The sequence below is a fragment of the Styela clava genome, chromosome 8 (genome assembly GCF_964204865.1).
Source record: "Styela clava chromosome 8, kaStyClav1.hap1.2, whole genome shotgun sequence".
NCBI lineage: Eukaryota > Metazoa > Chordata > Ascidiacea > Stolidobranchia > Styelidae > Styela > Styela clava.
The window spans coordinates 8148932-8161976 of NC_135257.1; the positions used below are offsets into that span (position 1 = coordinate 8148932).

Consider the following 13045-nt stretch of genomic DNA (forward strand, 5'->3'; position numbering starts at 1 on the left):
ATAATAGAAGATACAAAGTCGAGTGTCCTTTTCAACACTATTTTGCTCTGTTCGTGAGCGATTCACTGGTCACCCGAAGTTTTTTGGCTTCTTTCCAATCCTCTCTCTAAACGTAACAACACTTAACAGAGTTAAACGAAATCTGTGGAGAGCTTCTTTAAGATACCAGTAGCTGCCTTTAATCTGAACTTTTTTCGGAACAAAATGTGCAAGCGTGGTTTAAAAATACACCCCCCCCCCCTTTTGGGTTGGCTGGGCCCTTTCTATCGCTATGTTACAGTCGGATGGCCAGAGTTACCCTCCCATGCATCCGCAACCAGAGCATCAGTGTAGGTCAGGAGTAAATTAAACGCAAGTACGGCACTGTAAATGTACAATAGTACAACACTGCATTTAAGTAGTATTTATTTCACCACCGTGCAGTAACAAAGAGAAGATAGACATAATTATTTTAAAAAACAACAATTTTCAAAGGTTCTTAAGCTGGGATGTGCGCAAAAATGAATACTACAGTTAAAACGCGAAAGAACGAATGTTCATGGACATGGTAATATTACACAAATTCAGCCGATTGAAGTAATTGATTATGAAATCTAAAATTATTATTGCAATTTTCTCAGGAGAGCAAAAATTTATCATTTCAAGATAATGAATCCAGTTGATTTTATTCCATGTGTTAGCGCTCCAATTCAATCAACAAATTGTGTCAAAAGTTACCAAATTTGCATTTCTTAATCCAGCCATTATAGATTTCCCATTTTTCGAAAAGGAAACTGAGGTAATTTTGTCTTTTTGCTTAGAAGTGACTTGTAGCAACGTGCTTCTTGTATCATAAATATATATACAATCGTCATCGCCTGACGTTACAATAAACTTTCCACAAGGACTAACATCGAATGGACAAATGCTAGTTGAAGAATGGGAATGATACTTCATTACACATTTCATTGATCGAATATCCCATAATTTAATGCCATCAGTGGGAGCTGATGTTGTAAATAGGTTATAGTTTTCTGGCTGGATAAATGATGACCCTGTATTTAGAACTATTTGGCTCACAGGTCTGGTATGTACATTTTTCAAACAAGCTATCGATGAACTTGTATTCATGTCATAAATTTGAACAGTTTTATCAGATCCACATGTTAATACCACATATGAATAGATATTATTTGGTGCAGTCGAGCATGTGATAGATTGACAGTCAGAATCAGTGAAAAGCTTCACAAGTTTATATTTGTTTCTCTCCAGATATCGTTTCACATCTGATTTAGGACTTTCATCAATATAGTAAGAGTAAAGACCAATTGAATTACCGAAAGTTAGGATAATAAACTTATCCACATAATAAAACTGTGCCTGTGTGACAATTTTTGGGATTTTGTCCACCTTTTTACTCAAATTTCCATTTATTAATGAAAGATCAAGAACTGAGTTTCCTGGTTGGTCAGTTTTCCACATTCTTGCTGAACAATCAGCTGAATAAGTTAATAAGAATGTAGAAGAATGATTCCAATAACTTCCCAGAATAGGTCCATTATGTCCGCATAGAGTTGATAGATGATTCTTAGTTTTACGATTCAGTAATGTAGCTGAGTTATCAGGAAATGAGCATGCGAGATATTGGTTACATTCAGATAAAGATATATGGTTGATATTGCAGGTTCCAATCGAAACACACTTTGGTTCTTTGAGTGGAATAGACCAATCGGTCACACAGCAGGGAATGTCATGTGTGACATGAGGCCTTGTCACTGATTTGGGCGTTTTTCTGGATTTTGCACTGAATGATGTATTTGGCTTGAACATTTGTTGACATTGAGGTTTTTTGTTGTATCCTGAACTTTTTATTTTGGTATGGAATGTGACGGAACTTTGTTTGGAATTTTTAGGTTTTTGTGTGCTGTTTACTGGTACAAGTTCTTTTTTTAAAATCGAACCATCAGTTATGGGAGATTTTGGTAAAATAGTAATGACATCCTCTTGATACCCATCATTTTTTGTGTTAAAAGCAATGTCCATAGAAATTATTTTCTGGTCAAACATTGGCACTGCTAAACAAAACACTGAATCCCCGTCAATTTGGCAAAAATGTGCTGTAATCAAGGAGTCTAAGTCAAAATCTCTTATATGCAAAACTTCTACTTCTTGTGTCAAGTAATCAATGATACAAAGAGCCTGGCTTGTAGCACATATCAGCTTATATTCAATTGTATCAATGTCATCAGCAATCTTCTTGCACTCGGCCATAAAAACAGAAATAATGCGAGTATGAATATTATTGTTGGATTCTTGTAACTGTTCAACTAAATTATGATGAAATAATTCTTTATCTAAATCAACCTTAAATCTTTCTTGACATGAAAATTCCTCAACATTGTTCTTTATCCCAAAACATTTGATCACATTGTTTGAACATGCGACAGTTAATATATTATTTGATGCTATTAAATATGATATCGAACTCTTAAACATGGATGATGTCCAAACCTGTAGGCTTTCTTCAATATCCCATATCTCCAATTTCACACCGCTGAAGCAACATACTATCAGTTTTTCAGACAAAAAAGAAACTTCTGAATCCGTATCATTAGATAGTGAAAATATGATTGATGCATCTTTGATATTATAAATCAAAAATTCATTGCACAAAACCACACATATTCTTGAGCAGTTTTTAGATATAGTAAGATTCATTGGGGCATTGTTTTTTAAGTCAGTAATGATTCTACCCCGTACTGGGTTTCCAGATGTAAAACATTTTTCTATCTCACAGACATCCCACAAAATAATATAATGACTTCCAGCTGATACGAGATATGTGCCATCATCATTAGTACCTATGCACAATGCAGTGACAGAAGAATGATGACCAGATAATTTTATATGCTCTGGATATCCATGTCTCACTTTGTTCAAAAGGATGTCTTTTTCATGCACATAAGCAAAATATTCATTGTCAAAAGCAATTTGATTTTTCACAAGCCTCTGAGTATGATAATGTTTGATTATATTTATAGTTGTCATTCTAAATAAATAAAATAAAACATGCATTAAATAATAAACTTATAGATATAAAACGTCAGGCAGTATAAATCGTGAATGCTTTGGAAAATTCTCAAAATTAAATGTGAAAAATCCAAGTTTGAAAATATTTGAATTACCGGTAGGTATATGCAATGTACACCATCTAAAAAATGAGTATCTTTGGCTCACATATTTTACACATTGAAAAATGTCACAAAGTATCACTAATTTAATTTTATAACAAGTTTTACATTGAGATGAATCTGTACAATTTTACAAATCCAATTCTTTCCTAACCTCTACTCATTGACTAATGGAGATTCCAACCACATAATATACGAGTACATTGTTAAAAATATTCTTTTTTTCTCTCATTCATATTTCCTTACATTAATAAACCAGCAACCAATATAAGCTCAATAGTAAACATGAAACTTCTACTTCTATGCATATAAAATTGAACTAAACAAATACTATTCATATCTAAGTTCGACACTTTGTACATTCTGTACAATCCAAGACTTGTATAGTCTCATGTCTGTATAAACTCCTGGCATACGTTCCTCTCCACAACCAATTCCCCAGCTGACTAATCCTGGCAAGAAAATTTTACTATTTGACTCTCGTTTGCATGACAACGGCCCACCAGAATCTCCTTGGCAGGCATCCATGCTTCCATCTTCTGTTCCAGCACATATCATCAAATCTGTAACAAGTCCCATAAGCCAGTTATCAGCGTTGCAAACTTTGAGATCTATAACACGAACTGTTGCTTCTTGCAGTTTGTTGGGCATGATTCCTCCCTCTGATAATGCTCCCCATCCAGAGATAGCACATACCTGACCAGCAACTGTTTCTTCATCTGCGTTAGGTAGACAAATCGGTGAAATGTGATCATTCATTATCAAATGATGCTCCATTCGCATCAAAGCTACATCGTTATCATATGTTGTAGGGTCAAATTCTGGATGAGATACTACATCTGACAATGCTACAACTTGTGTTAAGTTTGCTTCTGCTTCCATTTCGGATATGTAAGTAGCTCCAGCATACACTGTCCAATTTTCTGGAGCTGGATATGGGTGAGTACAGTGAGCTGCAGTGACAATCCAATTAGATGAAATGATACTACCACCACAGGTATGACGATTTCTTGTCCATAGCGATACTTGCCAAGGAAAGTTCTGAAGAGAGGTAAATTTTCCACCTACTATTCGTTTGTTACGATATTGCACATCTCCTGAAAACCCTCTAAACCGTTGACTCAACTCTTCTCCCAACTTTCCACATTCTGACGAATCGATCCCAATTCGTTTAGGCTCTTTCAACTCATCTTTAGATTCAAGTACTACACTCTCAGAGGCATTGTCTGTCTGAATTCCAAAATCTGCAGCAGGGAGATCATCAGATTCCATAACATCTAAATTTCCACTGTCATTTAAAGTGTAGGCATATACCAAATATCCTGCCCCAAATCCAGCCCCAATTGCAACAATAATGCCAACGATAAAAGAAATTAAACAAAGTTTTCTACCGCCACATGTTGCAGGACGTTGTGGCTGTGACGATCGGTTACCAGCAGAGCTTGCACGGCGTTGCGAAGCGCTTGACCGTCGTCTGTCTTGGGGTTGGTCAGTCGGCCTTGATTGTTTATCCATGGATATTTCACCCCCTGTGTATTAAACTTAAGGTTATGGAACTTTCACAAAAAGCATCATATTCATATATTTAATATACCATTCAGCAAAATCATGCAAATTAAGCAGGATGTAGCTAAGTAATGAAATGTCAGATATATTCGATCCCGATGGATCATATAACTCAATATAACATAGCAATAATACACCGAACATGGACGTTCAAATAAAAAATTAATACCCAATAATGATTAAATTGCTCTCCGTATTTACTTGAATTCATGATATTGTTTACCAAGTTTTCAATATTTGATCTTTTTCTATATTACTATATACCTAAATATATATTTATATATATAGCCTATATCAGGGCTTTTCAAACTAGGGGCCGAAACGAATTTTAGGGGTCGCAAAGAGAACACCTATTTTACACAAAGTACAGAAGTACTATATTTGTTGCACTTTTTCAGACTCTTGATTCGAAATACAATAATTAAAAATGGTATAAAACAAAAATTTCATGATTATGAGTGTTTCAGTAAGACAATGTCTTCAATTTTCATTTTGTGCAATTGAATGGTAAAATTCCATTTATTTTTTGAAAGCTGTAGCCTGTAGCATAAAAAGAGAACCAATCAGATCATTTTTAATTCAACTTTCCTGCATTTCCAAATTCAAACTCATTGAATACCTGTACAACAACTTCTATACCAGTATGCTGATATGTTTCGTTCTGGGTATTTTGTTAAACATGATACAATTTAGAACATACTCCATACTCATAACTGTTACCGGTACCGGTGCTAATTTTTAAACAAGAAAACTGGAGTTACGATCTCCTGAACATGGCCTACGCCCTACAGTACAGTACCGTAGTATCTTATATTTCCTAGAATTAAAATTGTAATTTATAATCTACATTATATATCTACTATATATAGTACAATAAGACCTCTTTTCATTGTGAAATTAAGAAAGAGTGCCGTGTAGTAGCGATTCTGTCACACTGATACCCACCCATGACGATGTTTGACATAAAAACAAAATCATCTTTCCCGGTATACTGTCGCATTCACTGCTCGTCGCTATAGAAACGACCTTTCGCCAGCATTTTTTGGTCTTCGTTGATAGTCTGTTTCATTTTGCCACTCGATGTAAACTATTTTTTGAAGTTTTTGTAACGGTAAAAAGCCTTCATATTTTAAAATATTAGTCTGCTTTAAAATAATACAAATACACACCGTAAATTGTCTGATTTGACCAAGAATGCCAGTTATTTACGTTAAAACTAGTCAAGCGTGCAGCGGTTTCCAAATTCCAGACAGCTGGAATTCAAAAGTTTTGTCGTCATCAAAGCTGAAATTTTGTGTAATAAGGGGATGCTTGTTTTCGCATTGAGATTTGAGACAGCACAAATCGTTTTCGTCAGAAACAGAATTTAATATATCTGAATGATAAAGTTTTTATGCGTATAGATTTTTGGGGGTCTAGCGAAGTAAACGATGTGACTTCTTAAAATAACACAAAACAAAAATGTTAATGTCTGAATGTAAAATTACCGACGTCTGGATATACCGTAACTTCTCGAATAAAGCCAAACGGAAAGTTGGGGTGTGAAATTTTCATGTTTTTTCAAATAAGTCTATCTCAGGCAGAATGAAATTCTTGTCATACCAGTATCAGTAGGGATGGACTAAAAGTAGGCACTTAGAAATTAGGCACTTGATTAGGCAATTTATAACAATTAATTATTCCTAAATACCACTACTATACTCAAGTGCATTCGTTGGATATTTACCTAGGCGAATTAGTGTGACTTATATTTTTATTTCTCGGTCTTATATTGGTGATAATTCACAACTTTCTTTATTTTCGAAGGGCCTAAATAAGTGCCTAGCATATGTGGTGACAGAGCGCGAGCGACCCCTCTAATACTACGTTATAAATATTATCATTGGGTTTACTTGTTGCACTTTGCGTGTTCAACATTTAATTTGACAATTTTTAATTAATTTATTATCATTTTGAAAGTTATTACGCCCATTTTTCTTTTTGTCCGAAGTGCCTAAATAGGGTCTAAAAAAGTGCCTAATTTGCAAATTGCAAGTGCCTACTTTTAGTCCGTCCCGTATCAGTATGCCTGTTCGCGTTCAGTCAAAACAATATTCACACAATTTTCAACTAAGCGGTGCGGTGTGGCTAATCGTTAAGAATACGCTCGCCACCACGCACCTCTGATTACTCTGCATGGGTTCACAGATTTGAATCCCATGCGGCGAAAGTTATGTGCGAGAGGACTGCTGGACACCCCGCCGACGTAGGGTGGTTCACGTAATGAGTGGGAGTGGTCACTCCTCTACGGCCGATGGGATGGGGACATGGCCCATTGGCAATGGGCCGAAGAGGAGTACTACTGTACTATGTAAAAATACTTAAATTGAGTACAAGTAAACATTGGGTCTGGTATAGTTTAATACCACTTGTACTTCTAGTTGGCCTGGCTCAATTTTTGCATATGTCATTCCTAACCCCCATCTGGCAACATCACCAAAAAATTATGTCACATGGGCCATGGCACATCACCAATGGGCTGCGGCCCTATTAGATGGGCCGTGGCCTTGGCCCATGGGGCATAGAGAAGTCACCACTTCTGTAGCACGTAACCGCTGGTCGGTTACGGCTTCCTCCACCATCACCTCCATACTGCCGAAAACAAATTACTGACTACGGTGATCACATACCCGACATGGAATGGTAACCAGATGAGAGGCTGTGGTTTGCCATATGGTTAAGCCTTATTAACGGACTTCCGCTCCCCTGGGATAAATATGTAAATCTTATACTAAACAGGTATATGGCTTGGCGGTGTGGGGCATCATGCTAAGCGTTATGAAAACGTCTCTGATTACCCAACATGGGTTCGCAGGTTCGAATCCCATGCAGGGATGATTGTGTGTGAGAGAATTGCTGGACTCTTTGCCGCTCTAAGGTGTTCCACTTAAACGTTTGTCAGTTACTTCTTCCTGCACCATCAAGTCCATGCTTCCGAAAACAAATAACTTGCTAACTATTCCCATACCCGACCTGGGCTGGTAATCGGACGAGAGGCTGTGGTTCGCCATATGATTAAGCCGTCTTATCGGCTTTCCTCTCCTCTGGGATAAATATGTAAATCCTATATTATATAAACTCACTGACCCCAGTGATCTTGCTCATATCGAGATCATTGCGACACGATTCATTTGTAATCATCGAACTTGACAACAATTAATAGACTATCGAAATTGTGCATCAAGAAGGCATTCACACACAACAAAATGCATTACGGTTAGGGCTGGGAATTTCAGGGAAAACACTTTAACCGTTACCCAGGTAAAATTAACCGGTTAACCGCTGCGTGACGTTTGGCATAATTATTTATAATTTCAGCATGTTACGTCACAATGCATATAAAGCAATTTTGCGTGTTCTTATCCCGGTATCGCTTATTAAAATTATTCACGAATAGAGATAGTTTCATGATTGCTCTGCTGCAAGAGATAGGCAGCGTGGTTCGGGCGTGGAAGTATTTTAGAAAACCTGATTCCGTTGTTAAACGTAATTTATGCGACAAATTATCAGTGTTCGATGTGCAAATTTTACTTCGAGATATATATCATATAAAGAAAAACGGCAACAACTGCGCACTTGTTGTATGACATTGAATATCCGATTTTGCAATGAAATCGTGAACAATATATTTCGAAATCGTCCGAAAACTGATTCTGAATTCATCATTGTCAAATTTCCATAATCAGCAATCTTAGTACTTCCATTATTTTTCACATTTATTGAGTCCTTACCCACACAGTTAATAATATTCTTTTGAATTAAATGCCACAAGAGATAAATTTGCGATGACGTAATCATATTTGAGAAATTGTACGGTATGAAGATGATTTGTACATGAGATGTCAGTTAACGGTTAAAATAAATCGTAACCGTTAACTATCTGAAATCGGTTAACCGGTTAACCATTCCCAGCCCTAATTACCGTACATGACTAAGTTCCCAAATTAAAAAATAAATCTTATCTTAAATCAGTATCTTACATTAGATAACAGAATATCATGAAACTATATTTGGCTATATCTTCATAATAACATGTTCAGGAATATTCAATATAAAGTTAGCAGTTGATAGTGGACAAAAACTCAAAATTTATATTTGAAAATACTCCCTCTCGGATGAGGTGTCCTTTAAATTCATTATAAGAAGTCAAATACGCTGTTATTTCAATATTGTAAATATTTCAAAAATGGCAACTCAGAACCATATTTATCCAGATATTATTCAGCATAGGCGAATCCCTGGGGGGGGGCTAAGGGGGCCATGCTTTCCCCCAAATAAAATTTCGCATTTACTGTAAGGCTTAGTTTCATATGCCTTTTCCAACACCATTCTGCTCTATTCTTGAACGATTTACTGAAATCCGGACGTTACTTGGCTTGCTATCAATAATTCTTTCACCAAATAGAGTAATAGACCAAACGAGATAGGTGAAAATATACGCTTATGTGCCTCTGATAACTTCTGTAGTGGAGTACGTCTGTAGAACGATTCTTTTAAAATATTGTTAGATATCAGTAGCTACTTTTATCTGCGTCGTATTACGTCATTATACAAAAAAGAATTGCTCCCCCCTCGAAATTGTGGGCTTGCAATACTCTTGTTATTCAGCACAGTCTGCACATGTTTTGAGGAAGCATTATTTTTATACTAAAGTTATTTCAACTGATATTTTATGACTCTTAAAGTTTAATATTATGCTTTTGATAGTAATTTTTAATCACAATGAATAATAAGCAACAATCGAGAGTGAAAAATCAAGGTAGCGAAAACGGATCCAGACGTAACATTAAATCTGCTGATAAAAAGAAAACCTTCGCAGCTCCTAACCCAGTACAAAAGCGAGGTATTGTCAAACGTAAATTGGGATCTAGAAAGAAATCGGAATCAGAAATTAAAACGTCGGAAAGTAGAGATAAACCTTGTATAATTAGAACTTATCATGTGTCTTCTACACCACTGAATACTCCTTTGAAAGTTGAAAAATTGAAGAATCGTAAAACATGTGACACAGATTTGCAATCGCTTTCCGATATTTCCAAGTCATCATCCAGGTCGAGCGTTTGTTCTTCTGTTTCCAGTGGTTTGATTGAGCTTCTTTGCAATTATAACTCTGCCAATCAAACAGGTCAGGAAAAGCATGATCCACCTGTTAGGGATGTTGGACCTTCTGACCAGGATGAAACGTTAAAAAATGAAACAAAATATTCATTTGTGATTCCTATTGATCAACCAAACTGTGATGGACGTTTAACTTTATTGTCCGAACTGCTGGGAAAACTTAAAGTGACAGCGAAATCAGTTGTCAGTAGTGGCGATAGCAAAAATTTAAAAAGACTGGAGAAAGTTATTGAAACGATGGATAAAGAATTTTTTGCACTGCAAAGTGACCTATCAATTATCCAATCTCAGAATTTTGATTCGCAAATAGAATCTGCTACTGCTTCATTGAAAGAGGAAAATGCCACTCTTCAAAGAAAATTAAGAATTTTGAACCAAACACTAGCAGAAAAGGAACAAAAATACAATGATAAAGATATAAATCTTGAACTGGAAACAGTTCAATGCATGAATCAAACATTGATGGAACAAATCAAGAAATTATCATCATTGATGCAGCAATTACAAGATGAAAATAAAAGACAAGAAAATGTTATTTCTGATTTAAGAAAAGAGAAAAAGAAACTCGATGAAGATTTACTTCATAAAGATATAGAATTTTCGAAAAGTCGAGAAATATTTTCCACAGAAGCTGGTACAATTAAAACGGAAGTGACGAATGCATTGCAAAAAGTTGACGCTTTGAAAAGACAACTTAGTGATGCAGAAACTGAAGGTGAATTGATGAAAGTTTCGCTCCAACAAAAAGACGATGAAATTACAAGATTAAATGATTTAAATAAAGGACTTCAAAGCAGTGTGTCTCGGTTACTAGAAGATTTGAGAAAGGCATCTCAAGCTCAAAAGAAATCTTCGAATGTTCCTTCAAGTGATGTTTCAAATGCTTTTTTAAATAACTTAAAAAATGTTTTGAATACACCACAACATACAAGAACCAATTATCAAGGAGATGCAAGCTTTCTACCGCAATCAGTGTTAAACCAACATAGTTTTCCAATGACTAAGACGTTTCCTCCTCATTCTAATAAAGAAAATTTTGGCCCTTCATTTCCAGTTTTCATGTCAGGTAGTCATACTACAGAGGAGTTTTTGCCTCCTAACAATTATGACCATGTATTAGAAAGCAGTCGATTATCTTCTATGCCAACAACGTCAGCAGCAACATCTCCATCATCTACCAAGTCGCCTTATTTTGAAAACATCGGCATTAGTGATGATTCTCTTGTTTCAAGAAGTTCGAAACCCACGTTGTGGGAACAAAACTCTGTTTCTTCATCCTTCATTTCTTTTACTACGAGAGATGAAAATGACTTTGCCAATGGGCTTGCCATTTTGGACGCAGACATTCAAAGAATACAGGATAGTTTACATGACATGTCAAACGTTAATAAAAAACATTGACTATGTTGAAAGAACAGTGCCAACAGTTTGTTTTTGAGAATGATATAGGAATTTCATATCCAGGCAAATCATATCATTTATTGGGGAAAATCCAAATAGAAATTCGAAAGTGTCACAAAATTTTGGTGCATCAACCCTTTGTGCATAAAAATTCATTGTTCCAACTGATGAAAAATTTGGATTCTGTAATGATTTATAATAATATTAAATAATGATACGCTTGTTACAGAAATCTTATTATTTACATTATCATTGTTCTTTACTTACATTATCATTTACATTATCATTGTTCTATCCAGAAGAAGAATTAATTCCGATGCATTTAACTAGTTTGGTTCAACATTCATTTAAAATAGATTTATATTTCTGTAAAATCTTATTACTTATCGATCTTGATCGGTAAGTATGTTGATAGGTATTTGTCTGTCTGTCTGTCTGTGTGTTAGATGCACGCGATATCTCACGAAAGCGAGGTTCAATCTCCTCCAAATTTTGCATGTGCATTCATCTTAGCTGGGATCAGAAGCCTATCGATTTTGGATGGATTATGTCGTATAATTAGCGAGTTATTAAATAATTAGTGATGGGACGCACGGTGTCACTATGGAGTAAGACCACTGTTTTGGGGGATCCCCTAACCTTCGATCGATAAGTCTTCGGTTTCCAACCGAATTCTAGTTTATTCATTAGGCTTTGCGTATTTAGCATTAGTTTAATATTACATCTAGTGAGAATAACTTCAAACAGTTTTTTTACTACGATCTATGAGTTTTGTCCAATATAAGGTTTGATAATATATATATTCATTTATACAAGGAATATGCGACAATACTTATGAAGCTTTACATTTCAAGCATCAGTTAAATAAATATTTGCCACCTTATAAAGATTTTATCACCCTTGAGTGTTTTATTGTTACTTTTACTGAGGAATAAAACTGAATACAACTTGTTTGCCTAGCATATTCATAAATTCCTTTTCAGAAAGGATTTCATATTCTCTAGCATGGAGAGGATTGGTGATCAACTTATCTTTATTGTGTAGCATTGTTTTTTCATTTCGCTCATATTATATTCTAACATTATTTTTCAAAATGCAGATAAAAACGGTAAACAAATGACTATTCAAAATGTAGTATGGAACGGCTTTCATTATTCCAATAATTTTGTATTTGTCTTTATGTTGGCTATGTAACATGAATGATGCATTATTTTGTCAGATGCTCAGGTTATCTCTACAACTCAGAAGAGTTGAAGGTACTTGAGACACATTTCTAGTATAAAACTCAATTTGGAAGATTTTGCAATTACCGTACTATATTAGGTTTTGTAAAATAACTTGATCAGATTGCTTTTACATGAATTTCAACACTGGGTATTATTAGTATTTATAATATGTATGAAGTTGGCATCTTCAAGAATGATAGAAATATAATATTGGATTTCCTATTTGCTCATACTTCAACAATATATTCTTTGTGGAGTTTCATATCTTGAATAACATGGTTTGACATCAACCAAAGGCTGTCTATTTACATTAATATGGTTGGTTTTGGTGATTATTTGGCTCATTGTTTTTCAAAATGTTATTGTATTGTTGATGTACATTCTTTGTTGAAATTTAGCATTCATCAAAACATAAAATGACTTCTATTGATGTGTACTGTTTTGAATATAAATTATGACAATTCATCATATATTTTTGTACTTCACTGTTACACTGTAACACAAATCATTTACTTTTATTAGCTA

At 35.1% G+C, this 13045-nt stretch overlaps 3 protein-coding genes across 5 annotated transcripts; 1 reads left to right on the plus strand and 2 right to left on the minus strand.

Moving 5' to 3' along the window:
* Window positions 1-369: 369 nt before the first annotated feature.
* Window positions 370-3054, minus strand: LOC144425784 (WD repeat-containing protein 27-like). The gene has a single exon (XM_078115422.1). The coding sequence runs from the start codon at window positions 3052-3054 to the stop codon at window positions 694-696; it is 2361 nt and encodes a 786-aa protein (XP_077971548.1). The 3' UTR covers window positions 370-693.
* On the minus strand, window positions 3027-5812 carry LOC144425785 (trypsin-1-like). 3 transcript variants are annotated; one of them, XM_078115423.1, is made up of 2 exons: window positions 5682-5812; window positions 3027-4699 (listed from the first exon to the last, which is right to left on the minus strand). In XM_078115423.1, the coding sequence occupies exons 1-2, from the start codon at window positions 5734-5736 to the stop codon at window positions 3501-3503; spliced, it is 1254 nt and encodes a 417-aa protein (XP_077971549.1). In that variant the 5' UTR covers window positions 5737-5812; the 3' UTR covers window positions 3027-3500. The 3 variants fall into 3 exon arrangements, with proteins under 3 accessions (XP_077971549.1, XP_077971550.1, XP_077971551.1); XM_078115424.1 differs by having other exon boundaries at window positions 5617-5722; XM_078115425.1 differs by lacking the exon at window positions 5682-5812 and adding an exon at window positions 5356-5523.
* A 3511-nt stretch (window positions 5813-9323) lies between these two features.
* On the plus strand, window positions 9324-13042 carry LOC144425617 (coiled-coil domain-containing protein 14-like). Its single transcript, XM_078114958.1, has one exon. The coding sequence runs from the start codon at window positions 9498-9500 to the stop codon at window positions 11292-11294; it is 1797 nt and encodes a 598-aa protein (XP_077971084.1). The 5' UTR covers window positions 9324-9497; the 3' UTR covers window positions 11295-13042.
* Window positions 13043-13045: the final 3 nt, after the last annotated feature.

Excerpts from the sequence above, each read along its gene's own strand:
- LOC144425784 (XM_078115422.1), bottom strand. The coding sequence starts at position 3,054 with ATGCATGTTTTATTTTATTTATTTAGAATGACAACTATAAATATAATC.
- LOC144425617 (XM_078114958.1), top strand. The coding sequence starts at position 9,498 with ATGAATAATAAGCAACAATCGAGAGTGAAAAATCAAGGTAGCGAAAAC.
- LOC144425785 (XM_078115423.1), bottom strand. The coding sequence starts at position 5,736 with ATGCGACAGTATACCGGGAAAGATGATTTTGTTTTTATGTCAAACATC. Across the intron at positions 4,700-5,681 it reads TATGTCAAACATCGTCATGG|GGGGTGAAATATCCATGGAT; the intron begins GTGGGTATCAGT and ends TTTAATACACAG.